This window comes from Chroicocephalus ridibundus, chromosome 3 (assembly GCF_963924245.1).
Source record: "Chroicocephalus ridibundus chromosome 3, bChrRid1.1, whole genome shotgun sequence".
Taxonomy (NCBI): Eukaryota; Metazoa; Chordata; class Aves; order Charadriiformes; family Laridae; genus Chroicocephalus; species Chroicocephalus ridibundus.
Window position 1 is genome coordinate 118,342,466 of NC_086286.1, and position 27,694 is coordinate 118,370,159.

At 49.0% G+C, this 27,694-nt stretch overlaps 1 protein-coding gene across 1 annotated transcript; it reads right to left on the minus strand.

Moving 5' to 3' along the window:
* On the minus strand, positions 1 to 27,441 carry SDC1 (syndecan 1). Its single transcript, XM_063330539.1, has 5 exons — positions 27,131 to 27,441; positions 4,899 to 4,980; positions 3,354 to 3,844; positions 3,001 to 3,130; positions 1 to 2,362 (listed from the first exon to the last, which is right to left on the minus strand). Exons 1-5 carry the CDS (start codon positions 27,185 to 27,187, stop codon positions 2,196 to 2,198), a joined length of 927 nt encoding a protein of 308 aa, XP_063186609.1. The 5' UTR covers positions 27,188 to 27,441; the 3' UTR covers positions 1 to 2,195.
* Positions 27,442 to 27,694: the final 253 nt, after the last annotated feature.

Consider the following 27,694-nt stretch of genomic DNA (forward strand, 5'->3'; position numbering starts at 1 on the left):
AAATGCCGTTTATTGCGGTATACCTTTACATGGCATACAGATAACCAAACGTTGCATCTTCTGTTAGAACTCATATTTCATTTGTACCACTTAAATAACACGGAATGTCATGTTTGTTTCACAAACTGTCAGTTTAGACTACCAAAATATACAGTTTTTTGTGGTTTTTTTTTTTCCTTTCCCCCTAGCAAGGTTATGAGGTACAACTGAAGTTTACCACTTTATCTTCCTGTGCTTTACAAGAACCTTTTCATAGATAAACCTATCAAACAACTTTTCTACATTCCTATACAAAGCAAAGAATTACAGCTGAAATTAACACCATCTGGTCATTGCATTAACCTATAAAAATTCATTCGGTTAAAAAAAAAAAAAAAAAAAGACATAATGGACTTTGCAGCTTTACTTAACCACAGCCAGCTACACGTATGCACAAGTTTTCCTTGTGCATAACGAAGAGTTTGGAATCGAGAAGTGGTGTTTGTTTTGGTTGGTTTTTGGGTTTTTTTTTAATCTTGGGTTTGCAGAGAAGGCACCAATTTTAGCTGCGTAGCAGCTCAGGAGTGTTATATACTTCATTTAAATTACACAGGTTTTTAAGTTTTACCGTTAATGTGCAACATTTGTACCAACTGTTGCAATATTCTCCAATATTCTCCAATCATTCCCTCCGGCTCAACCATACAAATATTTACATCAGTTGTAAACACTCCTCCACCCACCCCACACCTTCTGCACTGAGCGATGAGGAACTGAACTTGCAAGACGCTAACCAAAGGCAGAGCAGAAGTAAGGCTTGTGCAGAACACCACGCTTTTCTTCTCACTCGGTTTGAGATACTCTGGAGAACTCCAGACCCTCAATGAGGCCTCGGTGCCTCACCTCTGACAGCACATTGACCACCGACAGCTTCAGGCGTCCGGACTTTCCTCGGGAGGTGCTTTTCGGCCCTTACTAGTCTGACATCCCTGGAGTTGCTTCTCTCCAAAGTGCAGGAACAGCTTCTGAAGAACCGTTCCGGAGTCGCTGAGAGTCAAGCACGCCAACTGTTGTATATATTTAAGGCCATCTACACTCAGCCTTCGTCAGGCTTGTTTCAGATGCTATGCTTCTCTACTCCTTAGCTGCGAAGTCACGATATGCTGCTTTCTACCTTCCACCCCTGTGTGCCCAGGTATTCTGTGGCACAGACGGCAGACCAGGCTCCGAGACAACCCCTGTAAACAGTGCACAGAGAGGTAGGTGCTACAACACGCCATCGGTCGCCTGGCGACTACACAGTAGCGCGGGATAAGAGTACTTGCAGCACGACAGCCCAGCCTAGATTCGGCATCTAAGAAGAGGGAATGTCTGAGATGAGACTGCTTAGGAAAAAAAAAAAAAAAAAAAAAATCTATTTCTTACCTAGGCCTAGAAAGAGCAAGAGGGTATTGCGACAGTCCGATGCTATTGGTAAAGTGAACTCTTCGTCTTTGGGGTTTGTTTTGCATTATGCTGTATTATTGTATTTATTGTATTTATGTATTACGCGCCAACTGCTTAGGAACCGGTTGTGAGTATGGGATACTGCTTCCAAAATATGTTATTTTAAACCACGTGACAGTCATCTGCTTACCCTGCCCCTCACACCTCCTTTCGCTAGAGACCACGTTCAGCTTGATGTTTCATAGGCATTAAGTGCTTCGAATACGGCAGTTAGAAAGAGTTAGAGGATTGCAGTGTACCAAACGTCTGGCCAGTGCAGCCATTTGTTACACTTAAAACACATCTATGAGTTAAATAGGAAGGATCCCTGCTATACAGAATTTGAGCACTGATAATTGTTTATTCTTGCTAGCCCTTTCCCTAAATATCAAGAGATTTATACATACAGTGCTCCCTTATCTTCTCCCCACCGCCTGCCCCAGCAGTCTTTAGATAAACCAAAGTGAGTTTAGGAACTTGCAGTCCCACTTCTGTTTTAAAAAACAAACAAACAAAAAAAAAATAAAAAAAAAGTTGTGCAAGAAAGCGGGGAATGTTCAATGAATCCAGATCTACTTTGTAGTTATAAAATTTCCAATGGCAAAGTGGTAAGGGCAAATAACCCAATGATCATATGGCTTAAGTTTAACGCAAAGCACACTAGGAGGTCCACGTGCAGGGAGAGAAGAGTCCAGGAAAGATGGAATAAGAAATGTCCTGAAGATCAGTGTTTATGCATAGAATTCTTCTTGTTTGTGTGGTTTTTGGTATCCTCCGTTAGACTGTTTTGGTTCATCCAGTGAATAGCTGCCTTCGTCTTTTTTCTTCATTCTGTACAGCATAAACGCAACTAGAAACACTGCAAACACCAAGCCTACTAGTCCTCCAGCAATAACACCTAGAAGGGGGAAAGAGCCACAAATTACTCTAGGCACCACACCAGACAACGGTTAGAAGTTCCAGATTGTTCCTTACTGTGCACTCCCTGACTTCATGGCTTCCAGAAATTAATCTGCCTTTTTGCCCCCTCCCAAAGCAGTCATCCTGCCATGACCAAGAGCCTGCTCATCTACGCGAGGTAAACCTGGAGGAACCGATCTCCCACCGGCCCCTGCTGCAAAGCACGCGAGGCCGCGTTGTTCAGCCCTAGCGATGTGACCCAGGCAGCATGAGTGTATTCACTGTCATTTTTGAGTGGAGCAAAGGAATAGGTTTAAACGTAAAACGCCAGATAACTAGCAGTGGTTGCTTTGCTATTAGCAGATTAATATTTGCCCCCATTAGGGTTTTGACAACACAAGATTATGAATCATGGAATGGTTTGAGTTGGAAGGGACCTTAAAGATCATCTTGCTCCAAGCCCCCTGCAATGGGCAAGGACACCTCCCACTAGACCACCACCCTCATTTCAGACGTCTAACATAAAAGGTTGGCTTTCACGCCCAGAGATGTACTCGCAGAACTGCAGCTTCTGCTGCCTGGAAGACTCCTACGAGAGTCTGCTTTTACCAACTAGAAATCCAGAATATCAGGTACCTCCAAGAACTTCTTTTCTGTCCATAATTCCCGAGGCTCCTGCTGCTTTGGCATTCCTCCCAGAGTCAGCCAGCACTTCTGAGTTCTGGGTGGGGACCAAATCCTCATCTTTAGTCAAGATGAAATCTCCCTGTTGGGACATACAAGGCAGGTTATTCGTGTTTCTCATCATGTCTCTTACTGGAGACTTTCCACGGCTTTGTTTTTTTTCTCATCTAAAACCCTCCACCAATATAACCTATTAAATCAATTGTTGTTTTTGACAAATTACCACCCTTTCCTGCATAAACCAACTTACTCCATACTACTAAAGCCATCTCCCTGGAAAGGGTGTCAAAGCTATTAGTGCTCACCGGGTCTCCAGAGCCGTCTTCGGAAACCTCCTCATGTGTGGGAACCACGTCCTTTGGAGCCATCGTCGTGGGGGCGGCAGCGATGTCTCCCTCATGATGGATGGTAGAGTGGGGCTCAGGCACGTCTTTAGTGTCTGGCACATGAGAGCTAGGGAATTTAGGTTCGAGCTCATGGACTGTGTCTGAGGCTTCTGAAGGAGTTACATGAACCACTGAAGGTGAGTGAGTAGTGGGGCTTCTTACTGTTGTAACTGCATCATTTGTTGGTTTCTCATCAGGTGAGCCCAGGATGGATACTTCATCCTTCACAGCTACAACCGGCTCCTCTGTCACTACATTACTAGTTGCAGAAGGAGATATTACTTCCTTTTCAGTTCGGCTCTCAATCCCGGGAAACAGCTGTTCATTGAAATCCATTGGTGTTACCAGTAATGAGGAATTGGTCGGTTCTCCCGGGATTCTCCAGGTGCGAGACTGGTCAGTCAGGGGACCTGCAAAACAAACAAACAAAAAAATATTATCCTTGACCAGTTTAGAGACCTATTAATAGTATCTTCAGGACTCTGGTCCAAGGAGGATGCCTAACCTGCATAGCCAATTTTCATAACAACCGCAGTTGAGTTCGTAATTCCGTATCCATTTCAGTGGAATAAGGAAGGGACAGACCAACGCGCTACTCAGCAGTACTTTGTTAGTCATCTGCTTCTCCCCAGGGCACAGGTGCCAGTCTGTTTGCGGGCAGGCTGACAAGGGGGACGTCTGCTTTCAGCACACTCTTTTCTCAGGATGGTTACCTGACTCTTCTCCCATAAATATCTTTTATGTGATTCAGAGCAGTCACCCGTATACTCAACAACTGTAGTCACCGGCATATTTGGCACGGACTTTGGGGGCTTATTCCTGCAGAATTTAATCTAAAATACAAGCACGTGGCTGGAAGGAAGCTTTGGCTTTCCATAGCTTGCTCTTTCCTCATCAGCATCTCCTCACCTTCAGCACTGAGCACCAAAGGTCTCTCTCGTGCATTTAGTAATCAGTCCGGTAGACTTTTCCCCCACCCTAAACCCCCTTTATTCCGCTTTTAAAAAAATAATGGTCCATGAGAACTTACACATCTGATAACAGATAGAATTTGCACTTAATATGTGTTGGCAGGTTGGGGCTTACACACCTTTAAGTGGTCATCTCCTACCAGCTTGTAAGAGGGGACAAAGGCCCTTCGTACAGTCTCTCTTTTCCGTGAGTAAATGACTCCAGTTTCATAACATTCGTCACACAACATCTCGTATTAGCAATGACACGGAGTATGTCCGCTTCTGCTCCCTTTCAAGTCTCCTACAACTCAGTTTCTGCTAATTGCTAGTATCTGAAGCAATTCAAGATGAATAGGTTAGGCTCTTTCTCTGTTCCCAACTCTCATATTCTGGGGTGGGTATGTGTGTGATTCCTCCCTCCCCCCCCCTCTTAGCTTGGATGCTCATCAAAATCTCAATTGCCACAGTCTGGAAGGATCAAGCACTAACAGTATAAGTGCTAATAACTCACCTGCACCTGAACCTGAGAACGCATCATCGTCATCACCAGATGAATCAAGATCTTCAGGAGGAAGGTTCAGATTTGTAGTTTGCTTTAAAGAGAAGGAAAAACGGCACATAAGTGATGAGATTACTTAGTTACCATGTTGCTTGGGCAGAGTCCTCTAAGGGCTCCTGAGGGTTACACAAACTTTCTTCGTTCAGATTGCATTTTCCTCATCTTTCTTCATTCCATCCCCCCTCCCCAAAGGAGTAGTTGTGATTAGGCTATTTGATGTTGAAAAGGTCAGTCTTGCTGCCTCCCTTCTCTGCGCTGCTTCCAGGCTGCCCTTTGGGAAAGAAGAAAGCAAGGAATCCGTTCAGAGCTGCATCCTGGTAGCAGCCGATGCTCAGTCCTTACACAACACAACCATTCTGCTTCAGGTTCTGACTGCTCATGTCTTCGTTATCTACCAACCGCTTCATCTGTGAATTACTGCATTAATTTTAAGGAGCAGAAAGGAAGGGGAGACAAAGTGGTTTGGCTCCTCTGCCTTTTTGAGCTCTTCCAGCACTGTTCACACATCTGAAACTACGGCATCTAACTGGAAGTAGAATGAGATTCTCTTTTTGTAAGTGTGGGTGCTCAGATTAAGTCTTGAGATAGAAACCAGCCTTCCACGCAGGAGAACGCAGCCCTGAGCTTTCTCCAGTTATGCCTCGAGGAGTACACTAACCAGCACAGAAGTTCAGTTGCTGAAACAAGAGGCCAAACCCCCGTTCTACTGCACCTGCTCATCATAACACACAACATTCAAAGCCGTTCAGGTTATCCAAAGACGACAACACTAAATAAAGCAGAGTGATTACTTCACGCATCTTGTTGGTCTCTGCAGTATACACTTACTGTTGCTATTGGTACAACACGCTTGACTCTCAGCTCATGACTAGCCCCGCGTTTACCTCTGCAGTGTTACCATTACCTAACCAGTCACTCTCCTTCTCAGATTTCAGACCAAAGCTCTATAAGTCACTGCTTCTGACTTTTGTCTTTCCCCATCCAACTGCACTCCCCGTTTTCCAGAATTTTGACTTCTATCCCATGCTCAAGGTGCCCTCGTCATTTCTTTCCAGCACTGGCCCATCTGCAAGTTTCGGAGATACTGCATTGCATTATCCAAGTTGATCATGGTTTTATCAGGAGTGTGAAATCTCATTTTGTTATGTAAAAGGAACAACAGGCATTGTTGCCAGCTTTGCACCCAGGCCCACTATATTTGTTTAGCTTGCATTAACACAGTGTCACTTAAAAATGACGATAACACTCATCTTCGTCCTAGGAAGAAGTCAGCCAGCACTAGTATGATCTGTCAAAGCAATTGAGTTCTCTCGTTGCCACTTTATTACCTACACGGCTGTATTTATTGGCCCTATCTCCTTTCCATTCTTTTAAGATATCAGGTTTATCCAGTTTTCTCTTCCATCCTTAATACCTTATCCATTTCCCACATTTCAATAGAACAACTATGGTTAACTAGCCCATTAGATTTGCCCTCTCTGAAGACAAAGAGCTATGGAAGCTGCCACCAGCCCTAATCACGCCCAAGATCTTACCCCTCCTAGGCCATCATGGTAGTTAGATGACCTTTTTTAAATTAAAAAAAAAAAAAAGTAAGAACAAAAAAAACCTCATATAGATGTTAAGCTTTTTAGACTCTCCTCCTCTACCGGAAAAACAAACCAAACCACACCACTTTTCCTCAAGCTTCTGCAAGTATGTTTCTAGAGTAATTTCTAGAAATTAGATTTTGTTCAGCTGCATGTCATGAGGTAATTTGGATTTTTAGATTTGTCCCTGCTTGTTTGCACTGTGTTTTTGCATTCATCCACGGAAAGTAGGTCAGATAAGTACTTCCTCTATGTTTTCCTTCTGGTGTCGAAGGTCAGTGACTCACACAAGCTGATCTCACTACACGTCAAATATTAAAGAGTACGAACTGTGAGTGCAGAAAGAAGAGGGAAAGAACTGCCAGGCTTCCCAAACTCTGCTCCCTTGAGCGGCCTTTCCAGTACACCCAGAAGCGAAGTCAGTCAGACATCAGAAATTGCACCATTTTGGTTGATGGGAGCGGGGGGTTGATGGGAGCGGGGGGTTGATGGGAGCGGGGGGTTGAGGACCATTTCTTGGTCCTCAAGAGGAGGACCTCCTTTCTTGCACTAGCAGTGGCAAGCACATTCATTCTCCCACTCAGGTTGGTTCTGAGTGCAAAAAAGGGGGATGAATTGCAAAAGGCAGGGGGGGTGTGTGCATTCTCCTCCTGGTGGAAAGGCTCTACCTTGAAGCAGTTGGAATGCCATCTCTCCAGCTTTTCGTTGCCCATAGACCTGCCACCACACACCTTTATCTAGGATCAAGACTAACTTTCCCCCAAATCTGAATCCTCATGCAGGATTTGCAAGCACACCTGGACAGATGTGAGGGTCTCCAGACCTTAGCAACACTCCTGAAAGGATCACAGACTGTCAGGAAATGAAATAGCAACTCTTGATCTTGACTACTGAGCCATCACCCCTTCCTTCCCCTTGTGGTGTTAACGGATGAGGTTTGTTCAATCATGCCATCCTTCCTTTCCTGTTATCCAGCGTGTTCAGCCAGTCTACCCTTACATTTCCCCTCGCACCTGAGCTTCTAGCCTCTTCCCAGGCTGCTGCACCTCCTGCTTCTCCACAGCCTTTGTCATGTACTTGTTTGAATCCTAGTTTGGTTTCTGTATCTTAGCAGGGATAGCTAGCGCCTCCTCAGAGGAGGAAAGTCCAGTACAGCCCAGTCTAAACCAATGGCAACCCATGCTGCTCCAGTGTAGAATTGCCCACTTGTTGCTCAGCAGCCCCCCTGCAAACATGAAGGCAGGCTCAGGGTGGTTCCCTATGCCTTGAGGTTGACTACTGTACTTCGAAAGAATAATAGAAAACACAATAAAGGATTAATAAAGTCTGCTTTCCAGAGCTTTACACAAGAACTTAGTGAAATTGCACTAAATGTGTCCTTCTACTTAGTTGTCCCAAAGTTTCTTGGCCCAAGCTGCTCCTCTGGGAGTTAGCGCATCTCCCTTTGACCAGGTAGTTTGAGGCCTGGGATCTGAGAGGGACTTTCTTTGCCCCAAACACTCAAGGGACAGGATAGGATTATGCACAGGTGGATACCAATCAGAATATCCACAAAGTGATGTAACTTCATGACATCATCCGATTTCATGACACCTGAGCATTAAAGGAACATTTGCCTAATTTATGCAACTGTACAGTTATATAAAGACCACACTTCTTGCTCCATAGACTCCAGCTTCAGTAGGCACGGAAGGCACTAACCTTGCCTTGCGAGACCACAAAATACAAGTACAGTGGAAAGGTCATGCTTCTGTAACGATCTGCTGCTGAAGGGTGTCGGACCCAGCAAGGTTAACATAGAGCACCGACTCAGGACAGCATCGGAAGGGATTGAGCTAATTTGGGTTTGCATCAGGAAGACGGACCGTGCTGTTCAGGCGACGAACACCTCATGGTCAAGGCTTTTCCATGACCTTTTACTGCAGCTGAGTTACACCAATGAGAAAGGTTTTGATTAGTCAAGAGGATTAGGGGCGCAGAACACAGATTGAATCACCGGGTCGTGCTATCACATGAAAGAGCTGAAAATAAATTCCAGCTTAAAGCAAGATTGCTCTACCAACAACTCTGCATTACTTCAGCTCAAAATTTTATTATCACGCTGTTAGATACAACCAGCTGATGTGGACATGCTTTCAGAAATTACTTCCGGCATCATCCAGTTTGTTTTTCAGTCCACGGAGACTATTTGTGGACCATTCACGTTGTAATTGATGCCAGAGGGGCGTCAGTGAACACGTTTAATTTCAGGTGTTGGGTCCTTTGAAGGATGTCTGATGGTATCATCTCACGTATTCTTGTCAAAAAACCTTTCAATTCTTACACTGCACCTACAGGATGATGGGTTTTTTACCATTTAACAAGCTCGTATTTTTCTAGTTTGTTTGTTTGTTTTTGGGGGGGGGGGTTGGTTGGGGTTTTTTTTTGTTTTTTGGGGTTTTTTTTTGTTTTTTTTTGTTTTTTTTGTTTTTTTTTTAGCAGCTCAGACAACTGATTGGGAATACTTGCCTAGCCGTTTTGATTTGGAATCACTGATTTCAGTTGCATGCGAGAGGTAAAATTTTTAAACAGCATTTTTCATATGCATTAACCAGTTCCCAAAGGCCCCTTCCCCCAAGTATCAAAGCGGCCCGTTTTGGGGGAACCCCGGGGAGACTATCAGCCTCCGCTCTCGCCGAGCGCCGCATTGTTGCAGAACAATAGTTATTCAGTTCTGCTGGGACAACCAGAAAGCTGCTTAGTGGCATCTCCAATTTAATCAAGAATGGGCCAGGCTTTCACAAATCATTAGCAACATTATTGGCTCCAGAAGTCTGACATACTCCAGACTTTTGTTGGGTTGGTTTGTTGGGTTTTTTTTTTTTTTTTTTTTTTTTTTTTTTTTTTTTTTTTTTTTTTTTTTTTTTTTTTAAAGCATCGTTTCTAACTATTCTTCAGTCTTCATTTTGGTCCCAGCCTCAATACGTGGATCTTTCTGTGCTTATCCCATCAGCTGCCAGAGCGTTCCCTCCTGCTAGAGCACGGATCTGAAGTGCTTTCCTCATGACAGAGGGGAGATTTGTACTTTATTAGCTGATCTCACCCCACCCAAACTGGGAGCCACATTTCTTTAATTTGGAGCCATGGTATATGTAAAAGGAAGCAGCTTTTTTTCAAATGGCTCTTTGAGGTAAGCAAAAAAACACTGGCTTTGCCACAAGCTGCTACAAGCCCTAAACTAGATTAAGGATGATTTGTATCCCACTCTTATTAATCCGAGTTAGCAATCAGCCTATTACAGCAGTGTCAAAAACACTTGAAATCCGCCATTAACTGAATAATGCCATTAAATTTGCACATTTGTTTCTCCTAATAAATCCTTCTTATTCAGCTGAAAAGGAATGAGCTGTAACGAGCTCTCCCACCTCAAACGCTTCCCTGAGCGCCCTGCAAGACTCTTCCAACTTCATGGGAAGCCAAATGATGAGACAAGCCTTTGCTCTCTAGTTTGGCTACCACATATGACATTGGAGCACCTAGAAAAAGACTTTCACAAGGATTTGAACAGCTCTAAAATAAACTCAAACAGAAAGGTGCGTCTTTCACCTTTTTCTATGTATTGAGGAGCAAAGCTAGAGCCGCTAACAGAAACGCTGCCCGAGGCAGAGCCGCCTGAAGAGCCTCTGACCTCAAAATATTGATATTACTGTGTGGGAAGACAAAACCACCTGCTGAAAGAAGTTTTAGCTTTGTTAAAGCTTGATATTCTGCAGTTAATAGCCCACACGTGATTAACTCAACTCCCGGATGTCCATGGTCTTAACTGATTAAGGGCGGGGAGGGGGGCAGAAATCCACCAAACCCCAGCAGCATCCTCACCTATCCCCCTTCTTCTGCAGCCACACAGACTGCCAGCATTAAGCTGGCCACGCAGGCCTTCAGTTTTAACGGTCAGCCATAACTTCTGGAGTAGCCGAGACAGAACTGATGTTTTCACATGGCAGGTCAGAAGCGAAGCTCGTGTGTAAGTTAAGCCCGCTACATCGCAAGTCAGTAGCGGCGTGGCACCATCTCAGCTAAACGCTCCTCCAGTTGTTTCTCCTGTCACTCCCCTGCTCAAGAGAAGCACCAGCGCTGCTTGGTGACCCCGCAGGTCAAGGGAGTACTTCTCTTCCTACGAGAGCCAAAGATGCAGACTAACGGCACAGTCCAACGAGCAGGAAAACAGTCACAGTCCATCCCGCAAACAGCCCATGGCCTGGAGAGACTAGATTTATGCAGTACTTTTATCCCTGGCTAACGTTCCAATAGAGGCCGTTCAAAGCATTACAACTACCTGCCCTCCCCGTTTCAGAGGGTGTCGCTCCCCCCTGCCCCAGTGAGCTTTTGCTGAGTACCAACAGGCTTCAGCATCTCCCACCCTTCCACCCATCAGTTTATGCCAAGTGGAGTAAGGCTGGCGAGCGGCTCACAGCGTGCTCCTTCCAAAGGGAAGCCAGTGGAGAGCAAAGGATGCTTTTTTGCTTGGCAAGGCAAGTATCGTTTTAGCAGCTTGGTAAGAGGTAATTATGCCAGTTAATCTGACTGCTTCTCTATCAGATCCTTATTAGCATAAAGAAATCTGGAAAATCTTCGTTAATTGAGCTCTTACCGGCCTCCTCTTCTATTTTTGGCCGGTGACTTGAGAAGGGGACTATCTTTGAGGGAGAGGTCCTAGCCACAACAGCAGTTCCTCTTGTTTGAAGCATGAGCCACCTGATCGTCACACAGTAGCTACTACCTCTTGGCACTCGGCTCTCGAGGCAGTGAAACGCCTTCCAACACCTACTCAAAACAGGATGAGAGCTTTTAGAATCTATTCCACTAAGGGCAGACCAAAACAGGCTGTAAAGTGCTCACTGTCCACTAGGCTTTGATCCTCCTCTGTCAAGTTTTGCAGCCACAGCTGTAGAAGCATCCCTGATCCTTTCAACAAGATGCAGTGGCCAAGGAAGAAGAGCACCCAGCTATTCCACACACAGAGCAGCTGCAGCCCCGATGCTCCTAGAGACGCACCTGAGAAGTACCACCCTATAGCCCAATCAGCGTTGCATTTTCTCCTAACTGTGACAGGGCAGCTTTTTTTTTTTTTTAATTAATTAGGGCTGAAACACAGGCAATCAACGCGCCAAGAGCGAAAATGAACCAGCCTGTCACCGTCAGGTTGGGTTTCACATCCTGCAGCGGGGCCCTTTAAACTACCACCTCCCACGAGAGCGTGTCCCTTCATGCTTCCTGGACCGTCCCCTGCAGAGCTGTTCGCGCAGTCTCATGGTGAGCCAGATCAGGGAACTGGTCTGGTTTAAAAAAAAAAAAAAAAAAAAAAGAGGAGAAAACATCATGCAAAGAATTTTCCAGCAGGACCAGTTCCCCAGTCCTGCTCGGTGCATGAATGCACAAGTGTTTGTATTGGCACAGGGCAGAGCGCGGCAGCCAGGGCTGCTTAAGCAATCCACGGAGAATCACAGCCTGGGTTCCCGGGATGCTGCTGACACACATTCACTGACCCTGCGGCAGAGGGGCAGTAAAACACCCTGCCACTGCCACGCATTATGGAAATGCGGCTCACCACCCTCAGACTGCAGGCAGCATGCAAAGCAGAGGCTGCCTCAATGGGCTGCGCAGGTTTATACAAAAAGGAGCAAGGAGGAGGTCTGCAGGGAGAGTTCTCTTCTGCAGAGAGTTTCCTTGCTCACAACCATAGAATGGTTTGGGTCGGAAGGGACTGTAAAGATCACCTAGTCCAACCCCCCTGCCATGGGCAGGGACACCTCCCACTAGACCAGGCTGCTCAAAGCCCCATCCAGCCTGGCCTTGAACACTTCCAGGGATGGGGCATCCACAGCTTCCCTGGGCAACCTGTTCCAGTATCTCACCACCCTTATAGTGAAAAATTTCTTCCTAATATCTAATCTAAATCTACCCTCTTCCAGTTTGAAGCCATTACCCCTCATCCTATCACTACATGCCCTTGTAAAAAGTCCCTCTCCAGCTTTCTTGTGGGCCCCCTTCAGATACTGGAAAGGTCTGGGTAAGGCTTACCCCTACAATGGGTAAGGTTTGTTCCTAAGTCTCACAACATTGCTTTTAAGTCCTCCCTGATCTCCTAAACACGGCAGCAAAGGCTAGGTGGATGCCTTATTCAAGAAAAGCACTGCTACTGCTTTTGTCTCGAGACACCTGAACTTTACAGGAGTTGCGATTGTAGTTTAGTACTGGACAAGCAGTATTTTGGTCGTCCTTCTGCAGAGGGCTGAGCAAAGCCAGGGGTAGCAGGAGTCCCATAGGTTTACCGACACCACAGCTGGGGAAACTTGTGGCCATGCAACACACGGAGCACCGGTGACGACACATCACTTGTGCGCACTGCTGGGAGCATACGGAGCACCCCGTCTGTTCTCATGCGGAAAAGCTGAGCTGCCTCCCAGTTCTCTCTCAGCCAGCTCCACTAGAAGAATGGTCAGTCCTTCAGCTACACAGGGAAGCGAGTTAAGAGTCTGTGCTCCTGCTTTTTCACCTGGAGGATATACCAAACTAAGTCACTGCACGCTGCGTTCACTCCTGCCAGCCTGCTCCTTCCAGCCCAGCAGTACAGCCCAAGCCAATGACTGAATCCCACAGACAGGTCAACACATCCACAGACATGGCACACAACAAGCACTCAACTCAACTCTGCATCGGTGGCAGGCACAGGTTGCCACAATATGGCCAAAAGTGGGGTACCTTTTGTCTCCCACATTCAAGGCAGCCTCTGTTTTGAAGATGCAGTCTAATGAGAAAGCTCTTTTCCCTGCAGCTAATCTCATGAGAAGAAGCCAGTTCAGTTTTACGCCATAACTCCTTTTCTTTAAAGAGCTTTCCCTGCAGCTCTTTAACATGTTTGATAGTTCCGGCATTCATTTCTTCAGATCGCATGAGAAAGCCACGGTCAACGTATAACCTCAAAGAGTTGTGCAAAGTCGGTGCAGCTCAGCGAGGCCACAGAGCTAACGGCTCCAGTTCATCCCAGGGAATTAATTTCAAACCATTTCAGCTGGCTTGAGACATGAGCAGCGGGCTGCGCAAGCTGAGACCAGACAAACCTAACTTATCTCAAAACCCTCTGACTTAAAGGCACCAGCACTTCTTACTTTCTCGTGTAGCAAAACCAGCAGAGGGGATTCAGCCTTAGCCGAATCTCAGGAGATTCGGCAACAGCCAGTTCTTCGGCTTGTTTAGAAAAGCGCAGAGGGGAATTGCTTAGTTTCAGCCAAAGGCAGTGGTGGGCTGCCCCCAGGAACCCTGGCAAAGTAAGGTTAAAAGGGGAGGATGCTGCAGGTCAGAAGATCTTAATGCAACGGAAACCCATCCAGCAAAGGACTCGAGTAGCCCAGACCCCACTACCCATGAGCACTAGTAACTGCAACGCAGTAATTTCTTCTTCCATCGGGAGGGTCATGTTTAAAAGTGACAGGATCTAAGGTCCGTGCTGCCTCTTCCTCCCCCTGCAGTAGCACAGCCACATGCCCCCTGGCTACCACCTATTCCGACATGGCTAGTTCACCACACGCGGGATGCCCGCAGCACGCACGCAGGCCCTGCTGTGGGGCGCCGGCAGGTGAGGTTGAGCAACTCGCCTCAGACGAGCAGTTACAGCCACTTGAACGGAGACCCGACTTTGTAGCGTCACCCTCCAACACGCACAAACACACTGACCTTATGTCTTCAACAGCAGTCCCAGCAAAACCAGTCCCTATCCTTAGGGAATTACTCCCGTCCATACATTGACCTCTGTTGCTATGAACAGTCTCGCTTCCATCTGGGTGCGAATTCCTTTCTTTGCCCCATCTCTTGCCACCCACTCTTCAAGGATCAGCAGTGCGGACTGTCACTGGAGTGAAACTCACTACAGAACCACCGAGACTCCCTGCTAAGTGCAACAGTGGTCTTCACACCACCTGAATGCTCCGGGACAGCACGCAGGAGTTGGAGAAGCCAGTCTCCTCTCCCCATAAAGCTAAGAAACAACCCAGCTCCCAGTACAGCAGACCGGTTTGCATTAGAGCTCCGAGACTGGTGAACGTGGTCCAAGAGTGGGTTTGAGCAAAGCGCTGCAAAGCATCTAGTGTCTCCATTTGTCCCATTTGAGACTGTCTTCTAGTAGGCCTGCTAGCTCAAACTGGCCAGCGTGCAGCTGTAGGCCACGTGCCAGGATGCCGAGCGGCTCAACCCTACGCGCTCCTCCTGCTGAGGCCATCACCGCAGAACGCAGCACAAGCCTGCAGCACACCAACGTCAGGACAAGAGAGGCAGTTCGAGGTCCCACAGGACCACAACTTGCTCTTTTCCCAGCCATTCAGCTTAGGAAGCCCCAGCTCAGAAGTCAGAGACATGCCAATGGCACCTCAAGTCTTCAAATTAGGCTGGTGGCACACTATGAATCACCCGTGCCTCTCAGCAGCACGAGGAAAACGTGTGCCTCTGGTCCTAGGGAAGCCCATTTCCTGGAGACAAACACCATACAACCTGGCTGGTGGAACGACTACCCATTTCAAATGAGCTCCATGCCAGCTTTGTGTGACAAGGAAACTACCACGAGCAACACTACAGCTCCACGAGCGCTCTGTCCTGAGCAGATGTGTTCCCAGAAGTCAGAAGCAACCTCATCACCACGCTACACTGTATTCTGGGGGGGTAAGAAGCTATTCCACTTCACCTGAGGATGGGAAGCCAACATGAAGGAATATTTCCTGCCTCCAGGAATTGTTATCAGGCAAGAGTAAGTGTAACAGCCTTCTGTATCCAGGCACATGGCTGGGAGAAGACCCAGGTTCTTATCTCAGTCCTGGGAGTTTCCCCCTCTTCTCTGCCTTCAACTCCAGCAATTACCTGGTGCGAGATATGCCAAGGAGCCAGCAGACAAAGCTGTAAAGTCTTCTTGAAGGACCACAGAAGCATTTTCACTCTATTAGTGAGACCTATATATGTTTCTAATTTGAGCAAACTGCGTGCAGTGCTACTCTAGGTCAGTGAAACCCAAGTTTCAGATAAAAACCCCTAGTGTACCAAACTAAGGGTTTACTGGCAGTACTTCTGGCTCCTAGCAGCTAGGAAGATATTTAAACCTCAGCAGAAAGGTGAGCTCGCAACCCTGGCGTACCAAAGGTCTCAGCTAAAGCGAAGTTAGTCGGCAAGCTTAATGAGCCTACTTAAGCCTGCAAATAGTTATCCTTACAACAACAGAAAAGCTGACAAGGTATTCTGATTACTTACATAAAGTTACAGTGGAACCACCCAGACGTAAGGTTTTATAGGAGGATATATCCTATAGCAAGTGGATATATCCTATAGCAACTGCCTATGCACAAGACAACAAAAAGTACTTTATTTGCTGACACTTCAGCGGCAGAAACACCTGCCAGCTGTAAGGCCTGCCGCTATCAAACTCTGCTTTAGCTTCCCAGCTGACGTGCCCGTAGCTTACCCTACAGGACATACATCAAACCCTTCACGTCGTGACAACCAGCCTAGGACTCAACCATCCAAGGCCTTCTTGATCATTTTGGTAAACTCCACATTTTCTCCAGGAGGCGGCACAATGAAGTCTCCAATGTTTGTGAAATGTTTTTTTTGTTGTTTTTTTTTTTTTTTGCTAACAATCTGTGTTTTCCATGCACACATCCCAGACATCTGTTACCACTGGATGTTGTGTTTCATTATAAATTTCATACCCAGGTTCTCAGTTCCAGCACCACCATCAATCCTTTTCAGGCACACCCCCCATTGAAGAGCTGATCGATCAGGGAACTGGAAGCATCCAGAAAGAGCTGCCTGGCTTGAACAGACACTGTCTCAATCTCCGTCTCACATGTGCACACCAGATGGCAGGACCGGTCACACCCCACAACTTGGTCCTTTGGTCAGCCTGCTACAGAAGACCTCGGTATTTGCAAGGGAGCTGCAGAAGCAAGTTCAGCTTGGGCAGCAAAACGAGCCAACAGTTGGCATTCGGCAGCTCCCTTCTGATATGGTCACGCTCCCTATAGCTGGGCTGTAACCAGTTCTAAGAGCCCTGTTCCTGCACCATATGGCTCACACCAGTCAGACACTGGTCTGTTACGAAGGAACTTGTCAGTCTCAACCAGCAGCCAGTTGCTGGACTCACGCAGACCATGCCAGTAGCTTTAAATTTGGGGTTTGATCCAACACAGGGCAATTCCTGCACCTTGGCATGTCTCACATTAACGTCTGGGAAAAAGACGACTGAGGGGGGACCTTATCAACGCTTATAAATACTTAAAGGATGGGTGTCAGGAGGATGAGGTCAGGCTCTTTTCAGTGGTGCCCAGCGACAGGACAAGAGGTAACGGGCACAGACTTGAGCATAGGAAGTTCCACCTAAACATGAGGAGGAACTTCTTTCCTTTGAGGGTGGCAGAGCCCTGGCACAGGCTGCCCAGAGAGGTGGTGGAGTCTCTGTCTCTGGAGACATTCCAAACCTGCCTGGACGCGTTCCTGTGCCACCTGCTCTGGGTGACCCTGCTCTGGCAGGGGGGTTGGACTAGATGATCTCCAGAGGTCCCTTCCAACCCCCACCATTCTCTGATTCTGTGAGTATACTTCTTGCATTTGCTTCTGTGCCTCACCATTCCCAGCTTCGAGTAAACCAGCATGGCTGTGAAGAAATTGAGTCTCTCCCTACACCATGAGGCGTGCTATCAGGTCTGTTTTATCCGCAGGATCTCACAGTGCTGACTAAGCCTAGATTGTTTATAATGCAGAAGTCACCCCTGCCAAACAGATGCAGTTACACCAGCATGACTAAGCCATGCACAAAAGGACTGAAACATCTCCATCAAATGCAGGAGCTGCGTCTCAGACCAGGAATATACCCTGTTCCCCCATCCCAAGAGTCTTCTCAAAGAAGCACTTTCAGCATCTCCCCTTCCTTCCACATAGTCTTAGCAGCTCCTGAATGCAGGTGCCGAAGAAAAGCAGCAAGTAAGCGTTTTGGATGCTACTAGTCTCCTTGGAATAAACAGCAGTAGGCCAGATGGTCTTTGGGCACAGGCTGGACCACGTTTCACTGAATTACTCTAATGTAGACCGCAGTTCAGACTGCATGAACTCCCTTTGAGAAATCTCATAACCACTGGAGCATACGGCAAGTGATCCACCCATATAAAATGGTGCGGAGATGAAGCTCTCAGTGCCTTTTCCTAGGACACTAATGGTCTCTGTGTTCAGGCTTACAAAAGCCTTGGTAATCCCCCGTTAAGACAAAAGTTCTGACAGCAGTTGCTTACTACTGCCCCGTTCGCAATTAAATTATGCAACACCCGAGTGAGATTATGGCAGCTGGCTGGTGTACTTCCAGGCTGAGTCATGAGGGCTGAAGTATCATTTCAAAGCTGAAGCATCAAATGAAATCCGCCCATCAGAAACAGTCTTAAAAAAAAAAAAAGACAAAAAAACCTGCTGCTGCAATTGCACTCCAGTCACCTACAGTTCTACTCATTCCAGAAACAAACATCAGGCATTTCTTGACCAAACACCAAACAGATTAAACTCATCGACTCTGACCTAGAGTCACACTGTTCCGCTGTTCAGTACCACATCTGTACAGCAGAACCCTGAACAAGGGACTGATAAAAAGGCAGGATAAATCAGAGAGCTTCCCTTCGACCCAAGCCGTTATCCAAGTCTCACCGTATCAGATACCAGCTTCAGCTACCTCATGCCTTCATTTTTGGATATGAGAATCATAGAATGTGTTGGGTTGGAAGGGACCCTTAAAGGCCATCTAGTCCAACCCCCCTGCAGTCAGCAGGGACATCTTCAACTAGATCAGGTTGCTCAGAGCCTCATCCAGCCTGGCCTTGGATGTCTCCAGGGATGGGGCCTCCACCACCTCTCTGGGCAACCTGTTCCAGTGTCTCACCACCCTCAGTGTAAAGAGCTTCTTCCTAATGTCTAATCTAAGCCTGCCCTGCTCTAGTTTAAAACCATTGTCCCTCGTCCTATCGCTACATGCCCTTGCAAACAGGGCATGCACGCAGCTTGTTCATCCGTCTTCTCCACAGCCTTGTTTCAGAGCAGTCACCAAATCAATTGAGGAGGTTAGAGTTTCGGGGGACATGCTACCACATTTGCGGAGTCTAGATGCTCTCCCACCTCACATGGGCAACTGTAAGACTTAAGCTGTGATTTGGACATCCCTGCGTTTTACACGCCTATACTGTGAAGAGACAAAAGACATCACTACTGCCACCTCTGATGGGCTGTCAGGCATTTAAGACAAGTCAATAAAACAATACTAAAAACTGGTTTAGTACCAAGTTACTCCTAGCGCAACACGTCCCTTAGCTCAGACAAGTTTCTTGCAAGGAGTACCACCAGAATAGCTAGATGCTGCATATCAATGGACCAAACTTGTAAGACCCTGTTCAAACATCACTAAGTTAAAGACATTTCATATAAGAATAAACTTCTGGGTCTACTCACTGACTGCCAAGTCTAGTCAGCACGATATATCTCTACAGAAAGTAGAGCATGGAATGCTGAAGGACCACCTTATGGGCCAATTCTAAAAGCACAGGCTGCACCACTGGCATGTCCCAGCACCATCACTGCTACCCCGAACGCTCCGCTCTTCCAGGTTTGTGGTATTCACCTCGCAAACCTCAGCTGATCGATTACGCAGGATCTCTCACGCAACTGTAGTTGCTCATCCTTCTGAAGCACCCAAAAAGGTTCAGTTTTCAATGAAAGAGAGAGAGAGAGTCGTGATCTCCTCGTACGAACTTTCACTTTCTTTTACTGGATACTGCAGTTTTCACAATTTCATAACATTTCTGGGCCTGCTGCCAGAGACCCACTGGCTACATCCATGCTAGTAAATTAAACAACATCAGGGAACGTCCCCGGGCACTGGAACGCAATCTATACCATCAAATTATTAGAGTGATCTCTGGCACAGTTTCCAGCCTTGCCAACTGGTCTGCCCCCAGATAATGCATGGGAAGGCTCCCCAGCAGGCAATCCGCTGGTGGGGGAGTCTTAACAGATAGGTCAGAAAGTGACATTTGCTATAAGCTTGGGACTCTAGCATTCCAGTTGGCTACAGGACAACTAGCACACAGCCTGTTTTATTTACTAGAACCAGTGCGAGGAGGTTTGGTGGCTCTTTTTAAACCCCTTTTGGCTGCGCGCTGGGGAGGCGGGGGCACACTGAGCGTTTAGCGCTTTCCAGCTACTACAGTAATAACTTCTCATTATTCATAATCGCATCTGCCAGCTTCTCTAGCAAGAAGCTCCCCACCATTTCCCAGCTCGGCGCAACTACGGACGCAGACGGAGGAATTTCTCGCAAGTTAAACGGGTTTCAGAGCGGAGCGGATGGTGCCGGAGGATTAAGCGAGCAGCTCTCCTCCGCGAGGCCGTGAGTCAGTTGATGCGAGCGCACGATAGCGGAGCACTCCTTTGCCACTGCCCAGACATGCCAGAGTCAGCCTCTTTTGTTAGGCGCTTTGTTCACCGATGGGAAAGTAGTCACGATCTAGATGATTCCTCCGTTAGGACAGAAAGAGATTTAGAAGTCAAAGCTGTCTAGCTGCGGGCTGTTAGGCAAGTTTCGATGCAAGCCTCACTTACCACTTTTCCACTGCACGTAGGTGCCACTTATGCCCTGTTAGAGCCAGCGAGGTGGACAAATCTCAGTCGGCCATCAAACCTGCCAGCGCGAGAGTCTCTACTACAGTCTCGTAAGCACAGAGCACAGCAGGGGAGTGAAAAACATCCCATATATTATGAATTCAAGCGAGCTTTGTGGTTCCTCTAGTTTGGACTTTTACTCCTCTTACCCCTCAACTTCTTGACCAAAGAAAGCCCAGGCTCGGTCCCTAAAGAAGACACCTATTAGCTGGTCAGTAAGATAACAGGTTCTCTCTTCTGTAGAGGTGTTCTTACCCCGGACTGATGTTTTGGTAGATAAACAAACAGGCTGCTCTGAGCTCCCGTGGTTGCGCAGAGCGCAGGCACCAAAATTCCCAGATCACCATCCTGGGGTCAGGACACACAGCCTCCAAATCCTGCTGTGAGCTGGTTAACAAATAGCACATGACAGGGGTAGATCCCTCTCTATATAAATATACACATACCTATATTTGTATTTCCCCACTCCACTGCTCTCACAGCATACGCTAAGGCAGCAATAGGGTCCTGTCCGGGGACAGGAAAGAGCCAGGTAGTCTCCTCCCGTAGCGCCGTAGCTGCCAGCTCTTGTCCCCAGGGAACATACACAGGCTCCCTCGCAACACAGCCACAGCAGCACCGCTGCTACGGCGTGGAGCTTCACAGGAGCTCTCATCTGGAAATCGTTAATGTTAATCACTGCTTGCTCTCCAGATGGTAGACTGGCTCCGCTCTCCCCTGCCCACCTCTGGCTTCAATATACAGCCTGCTCCTCTAATAATCCCTAGATGCAAGGGGCTGGGCTGGAGCTGCTGACGGGCTCCCGCCAGGATGTGTACTGCCACCAGCATTAGAAACTAATTAGAAGAGCTTTCCTGTGTACAGCGCAGGACAGTCGTGGTCTGCGGTGCTGCCCAGAAAGCACTCGGCACGCTCCCCTTCCGACTGGAATGGAGTTCAAGTTTCCTTCCATTTAAGAGGCAATAACCTCCCCATCACGTGCCACAGGCAGACAAAGAGCAACCCCCGTTCTCAGCCTGTGGCTTGCGTACACTGGGGTGATGGAGCCGGGGCGCTCGGAGGAGTCGTTGCTGTACTTTGCAGGAGGCTGGCTGACAGGAGTGTGTGCCTGGGACTGCCTACAGCCAAAAAAAAAAAAAAAAAAAAAATCAAGACTTGGCCTTTGTTTCCCTGACTGGCATACAAGACATTGTCATCACTGCACCGGCAGTGCGGAAAAATTACAGGGTGGAGCATGACAAGAACACAGAGCCCCCATGAAAGGCAAGATACCCCTGAGTATTTTAAGCTGGCTGGCAGGCAGTTCCCCGTCTTTTATTGGTGCCTCTGATTTAGTCAGGAGTCATCCCGCAACAGCGATCCTGAAGACCCTTCAGTTATTAAAAAAGCCCTGAACACTAAGAGGCAAAATGAGTGGACATTAAAGAGAACCATATTGCAAAAACAAGGGCTATGGAGAAGGTAGCTCTACCAGAGATCACAGCAGCAAGACGCGCAAGTGAAACAGCAAGAGCTCTTCAACCCAGAGGGGTTTCAAACTAGAAGCCTAGAAGGGAAAGCCATGACTTACAACACCTCCATGACTCAGTTGTAACTGCAGCTCCAGTGACTCAACGGGAAGTTCTATTACCAACTCCATCCAAATCCCACTAACGCACTGGTTCCCATCCAGCAAAGCAAGCCTCGCTGGTGAGACTGGTCTCAGCGGTGAGATACAAACATTACAGTCAAGCATGGCAAGGAGCCCAAGCTAACAGACTCCGTTGGACCCATGCCGGTTCCACAAGACCCAGAACGTCAGCTGCAGCCAAGCACTGCTTGAGAAACTGAGAGGTTGGGAAACCACCACATTAGCAGATGTTGCTCCACAAGAGTTGCTCGTAGGAGGTCCAAATGTTATCTCACCTTGAGGTAAGGCTTCACAGTGCAGTAACTTTTCCACTAGCATCTCCACGGTAGAAAGCGCACCATCCCAGGTTTCTAGCCAGGCCAGATAAAGCTCATTTCTGCGGTACACCAGTAGCCCAGCAGAGCAGCAGTTCAAATGAAGTACACTAGTCGTCTCCAACTTAGAGACCTCTTAACAAAAATTGACACTCAGCACTCCTAAGGAGACACCACGTGCTCTCTGTGTTTTAGAGTATCTCCTCATCTCAGAAGTGAAGTGAACCTGTAAGAAACACCAGGAGCCCTTGCACTATTGGTCAAAACAACTTCCACTTTGCAAGTTCACTGCCTGTATCAAAGGCTCCTCACTTCTAATCCACAAATAAAACAGTGCCTTTAGATACTAAAATGCTCTAAGAAAGGCTGAGGGATTTGGGTCTCTTCAGTCTGGAAAAAAGACGACAGGGGGGATCTTATCAATGCTTATAAATACTGAAAGGGTGGGTGTCAGGAGGATGAGGCCAGGCTCTTTTCAGTGGTGCCCAGTGACAGGACAAGAGGTAACGGGCACAAACTTGAGCATAGGAAGTTCCATCTCAACATGAGGAGGAACTTCTTTCCTTTGAGGGTGGCAGAGCCCTGGCACAGGCTGCCCAGAGAGGTGGTGGAGTCTCTGTCTCTGGAGACATTCCAAACCCGCCTGGACGCGTTCCTGTGCCACCTGCTCTGGGTGACCCTGCTCTGGCAGGGGGTTGGACTAGATGATCTCCAGAGGTCCCTTCCAACCCTACGATTCTATGATGCTTCCTCAACAGCTCACAATCCCCCCAGTCCCAAATACATCCACTCATGTTTCTGCTCATATTCCTCACTTCAGAACACTGATACAGGCCCCAACTATACTCCCTAATTTCTTCCACAGCCTTCAGCAGAGCAAGACTCCGGTACTGCTTGGAGGCACTGATCCAGCTGCACTAGGACAGGAGAGAGCGGACAAGTTCTCGCTGAAAGCTGATGTTTCCCCCTGCTTTGCTAGTTCTCTTGGCACACAAACAGCATCTGTCCAGTCTGTTTGTTTACGGAGAGAGTTACCACAAAAGTCGCACAAATAAAGAGACTATTGCTTTGAGCTAAATTGCTCTCAGATAAAGACACTAAAGTACAAGGTGTCTATGCTCCCCGTATAGGCAAAGTGAGATGTAGTCAAAGCAGCCCCGACAAAGCAACTCACCTTGAAGTAGACGTGCAGGGGCTGGTCAGATAATCGCTCTCTTTGGCTCCACTGATTACATCTCCATGACTGTAATGAGAGCTTAGGCACCCAGCACACACATAGACACCTACATTTAGGTGCCTTAACATCAACTGAACACTGTCCTGAGGGACTAGCGCCATTTGAAGTACCCCACGTCCCGACGAGCACATCAACCTCCAGCTGTCCTGGAGTGCTGTATTAATAGCTCTGAGTTAACAAAGAGTAGGAGACATCTAAGATGAAAATACTAACGCTGCAACGCCGAAGCACTGCAATTTTATCATTGACAGCACCTCCTCGGGAATGGGGTCCTATCTTCTCTCTCCCAACGAGTTCCCTCCTCCCCGTAGCAGGCCCTACTGAAATCCCAGCTCCCTAGATGCCAGATGACACAAACAAGCGTGGAACATCCCTCTCGGAGGCATTAGTATGGCTCTCGGACACAAAAGCCACTTCAAACAAGGTTAGGACGAAGTGCTACTATATAGGCCACCTGGAGACATCCAAGCACTAGCAATGCAAAACACATATTTAAAATGGCCCAATTTTGCTGCTAAAACAGCAGCCTACATTTCAGGTTAGTGCACTAGCTTAATTTTAGCAGGCTTACAGGTTTCTTGCACTTGCTGTAACTTGTCTCGGGTTGTTAGAGAGGATTGTTTGGTTTCCAGAAGTTTCAGGGTGCCGCCATTAAAAATGTTAGCTCTTCCAGCCACTTGAAACCGAGAGAAACCTGGAACAAAAGACTCTGAACTGGCACCAGAGCCCCCTCACACGACGCAAACCACAGCTTATTTGTCCCTGCTCTAATTAGAGTTGACCAGATACAACAGAGTCCACAGTCTACTGGGAGGTACCACCAGCAAGTGAGCGTTCGGATGGAGAAGAGCTGTTTATGGTGCGTGATAAATAATGTGACGCTGCTCTGCACGTGCTATGGAAGAAAGTGTTTCCTCCTTATCCACTGCTTACACGTTTAATAAGCAAGCTGGACTACCTAATTTCTTCTAATTAGTTTACATCCAGATAGGAATGACATCAGCCTTGGAAAAAAGGTTCTGCCTGCTCTGCTAAGCTTGTGTTAACCGCCAGCATGCGCCTACACCAGATGAAACAATCCAAACCCTGGCTTCCCTCACGACAGAGGGATGGAGGCTGGATTGTCCGCTGCCCTCCCGCAGCGGGCTGCCTCTCGGCTCAGCTGGCTTCACGGCAGGGTTACACCACGTCGAAGTTTCCGTTTGAGAGAAGAAGTAGGTTAATCCATGAAGATGCATCACCCTTCTTATTTGAAGGAAATCGATGCCCCCATCAAAACAAAAGAGGGCAATTACTCTCGTACAAGGTGTTTTGAGCTATAAAGCGTCACCTCGAAGAAGAATAGGAACCTCCCCAACCATTCCCGCAGGCAGGAGCGCTCAGGAAGAAAACAGCTACCATTTGGCCACTTTTTTGTTCCTGCGTATTACTTCCGCGACAATATGCATGGACGAGTCAAGTGGCGCAGCAAGAGAATCATAGCCAAGGGTCAAGCGACGTGCCGGCAAGCGGTGACACGCTTTCCAACGATCAGACCACCAAGACCCCAACGCAACCACGCCAGTGCCCACAGCACTGCGATCCGCCACGCGAAGGACTGCGGAAGGTCACTCTGCTTTCTGCGCCCAGCACAAGGGGCTTTCTGCCACTTGGTGCAGAAGCGTCATTATTCCAGACAGGTGGGAAAGGCAGCTTAGTCTGTGTCACTGACATTTCGACGTGGGGGGAGGGGGAGAAAAAAAAAAAAAAAAAAAAGGCCACTGTGATCATCAGAAGGGAAACAGCCCCAGCGCTGAGTCACCACAGAGAGCCCTGAGGACTTCTGCTGCTCCTCCATGTGTTCATCCAGGAAACCCCTCAACCTGAAGTGTCATCCAGGCCTGCGTGTCCCTTACGGACAGGAAAACTCCAGACAAGCATTTACTTCATATCCTTACCGTTTCTATTAAGGGATATTTACAATACGGGAATTTTATCCAAACGCACTACAGGGGCTGCAAATTAACTGCAGTTTTTCCACTTTACTCAGTAGAAAGCTTATTCAGACGCTACGAGCGGAGCCCTCTCCCCATGAAACAGGGGTGATTACGCTCACATGCTTGTCATTTTTAGCCATCTCATAACTACTCACTACCATGTGGGCCAGAAGGGGACGTGTCCAGAGCTACGGGCAGAGTTCACAGACACAGCGGTGCAGGGAAACCGGAGAGGTTTGGAGCAGCTCGAATCCTGCCGTGCGCTTTGCTCCGTCACTCCTTACCCAACTGCTGCTGTGGTTCATCTCCAGACAAGGCTTCAAATCAATTATTCCCTTTCCAAAAGGAAAAAAACGCCCTTTTTGATCCTCACGATCCTGCCCGCTCACCCAAAGCCTCGTGCACCGCTTTTTCCTTCTACCTCATCCAAAGAAGACTCCATGAGCGATGTGCGTGCTGGGAAAGCAGGGAGTGAGTGTCCCCCACCAGAGGGGAAAGGGACAGTGACTTGGGCTTGGTACCCCTCGAGAGGTGGACGCGAGGTCTCCTGTCCCACGCAGAGCTTGGGGCGGGGGGAGACACGCAGCGCCCAGACCCCCCCCAGCCCAGATCTGGAGCACGGAGCAAAGCGCACTTTTACGAGGCTGCGGGGGCCAGGTTTGTGTGGCAAGGGCGAGCAGAGGCAGGGAGCCGCGGGAGAGCCATCCCCGAGTCACGGATGACACCTGGTGGCCGCTGCTGCGGGGATGCGGAGCTCCCCGGGGGCGCGGGGGGGAAGAGGTGCCCGCAGCCCCGCACACCCCCAGGACAGCTTTCCCCCCCAAACACCGGAGCTTTAGGGAAGCGCAAGCCTCACGAAGGCGGTGTGATTAATTACGGGGCGGGGGGGGGGGGGAAGAGAAGACGAAATCAATGCAGAGCAGAGCCGGAGGCGGGGGGCGGGCGGCCCCGCAGCGCTGCCCGGGCGGCTCCGGCGGGTCGCCGGGATGGATGGATGGATGCCCGCCGCCGCCCCGAGGCGGGGGGGGGGGGAAGGAAGCGGGGCTGGTTTCCCGAGGCTGCCGGTGGGCACCGGCAGCGGGGGAGCCGGAACATTCGTGCGCCGAGCCGGGCAGCGGGGATTTTTTGTTTTAGCGGGCAGAAACCAAAAGGCGCCCGGGCACAGAGGCGGCCGGCCCCTTCCGACCTCCCTCCGCAGCCGGGCTGTGCCAGGGGGGCGGCAGGAGCACCCCCGTTTCAGAAGTCACCCGTACCCGCGGAAAGGGTGGGACACACACACACACACGACACACCACTTCTGAGCCACAAAGGGCCACATGCTCGCCCAAACTTACCGCTCGCCCCACCTCCGGGGCGCACCACGCCGGGCGTGAGCATCCCACCCACATCCCCCCCATCCCGTCCCGTCCCGTCCCCTTCCCCGGGCGCACCCAGGGGCTGCCGGTGCCGGCGGGGGGTCCCCGGGCAGCGCCGGGGCGGAGCCGGCGGCAGGTCGGGAGCGGCCCCGGCGGGTCTGGTTTGAATTAAAGCCGCCGGAGCCCGCCGACGGCACAAAAGGCCACCGAAGCCCTCCTGGCAGGGCAGGGCACCGTCCCCCGCCGTAACCTGTGGCTAGGGGGGAGCCGGGGGCGGGGGGGTCACGGAGCGCAGCGACCCCCCCCCCCCCCCGCCCCATCCCATCCCATCCCATTCCCAGCCCGGTCCCGCCGCCCCACGTGCGCCGCTCACCGGGACAGCAGCCTGGAAGCAAAGGGCCACCAGCCACACGGCCACCACGTTGATCATCCTTCCTCCTCGCCGGGCCTCGGGAGACGCACAGCCTGCCCCTTCTTCCCGTCGCCGCTCCTCTTCCGAGCCTTTTAAGTAGCTACGAGTTTTCTCCCCTTTTTTCCTTCTTTTTTCCCTTCTTTTTTTCCTCCCTTTCTTCCCAAGCCGCCGAACCAGCCTCCCAGCAGCGCTGTGCGGCGGCGAGGAGTTGAACTCTGTCTTTTAATGAACCCAACTGCAACAACCTTCACCTTACGGCCACCCCCCCACAGCCCCGGCCGGCTCCGCCCCCCCCTCTCCCCTCCCCTCCCCTCCCCTCCCCTCCCCTCCCCTCGGCGCCCCGGCCCGCCCCGCCGCCCGCCCCCGCCCTACCTGCGCTCCCCCCCCCCGCCCCAGCTTCCCTCCCATCGCATTCCCAGATTTCCTCTGCGGCGTTCCTCCCGCCGAGCTTCCTTCCTCCTCGCTAAAAATAATAATAATTATTATTATTAATAATAATAATAATGTTAAAAGCCCTCCCTTCCC

Excerpts from the sequence above, each read along its gene's own strand:
- SDC1 (XM_063330539.1), bottom strand. The coding sequence starts at position 27,187 with ATGATCAACGTGGTGGCCGTGTGGCTGGTGGCCCTTTGCTTCCAGGCT. Across the intron at positions 4,981-27,130 it reads GCTTCCAGGCTGCTGTCCCG|CAAACTACAAATCTGAACCT; the intron begins GTGAGCGGCGCA and ends TTCTCTTTAAAG. Across the intron at positions 3,131-3,353 it reads AAGACGGCTCTGGAGACCCG|GGAGATTTCATCTTGACTAA; the intron begins GTGAGCACTAAT and ends ATGTCCCAACAG.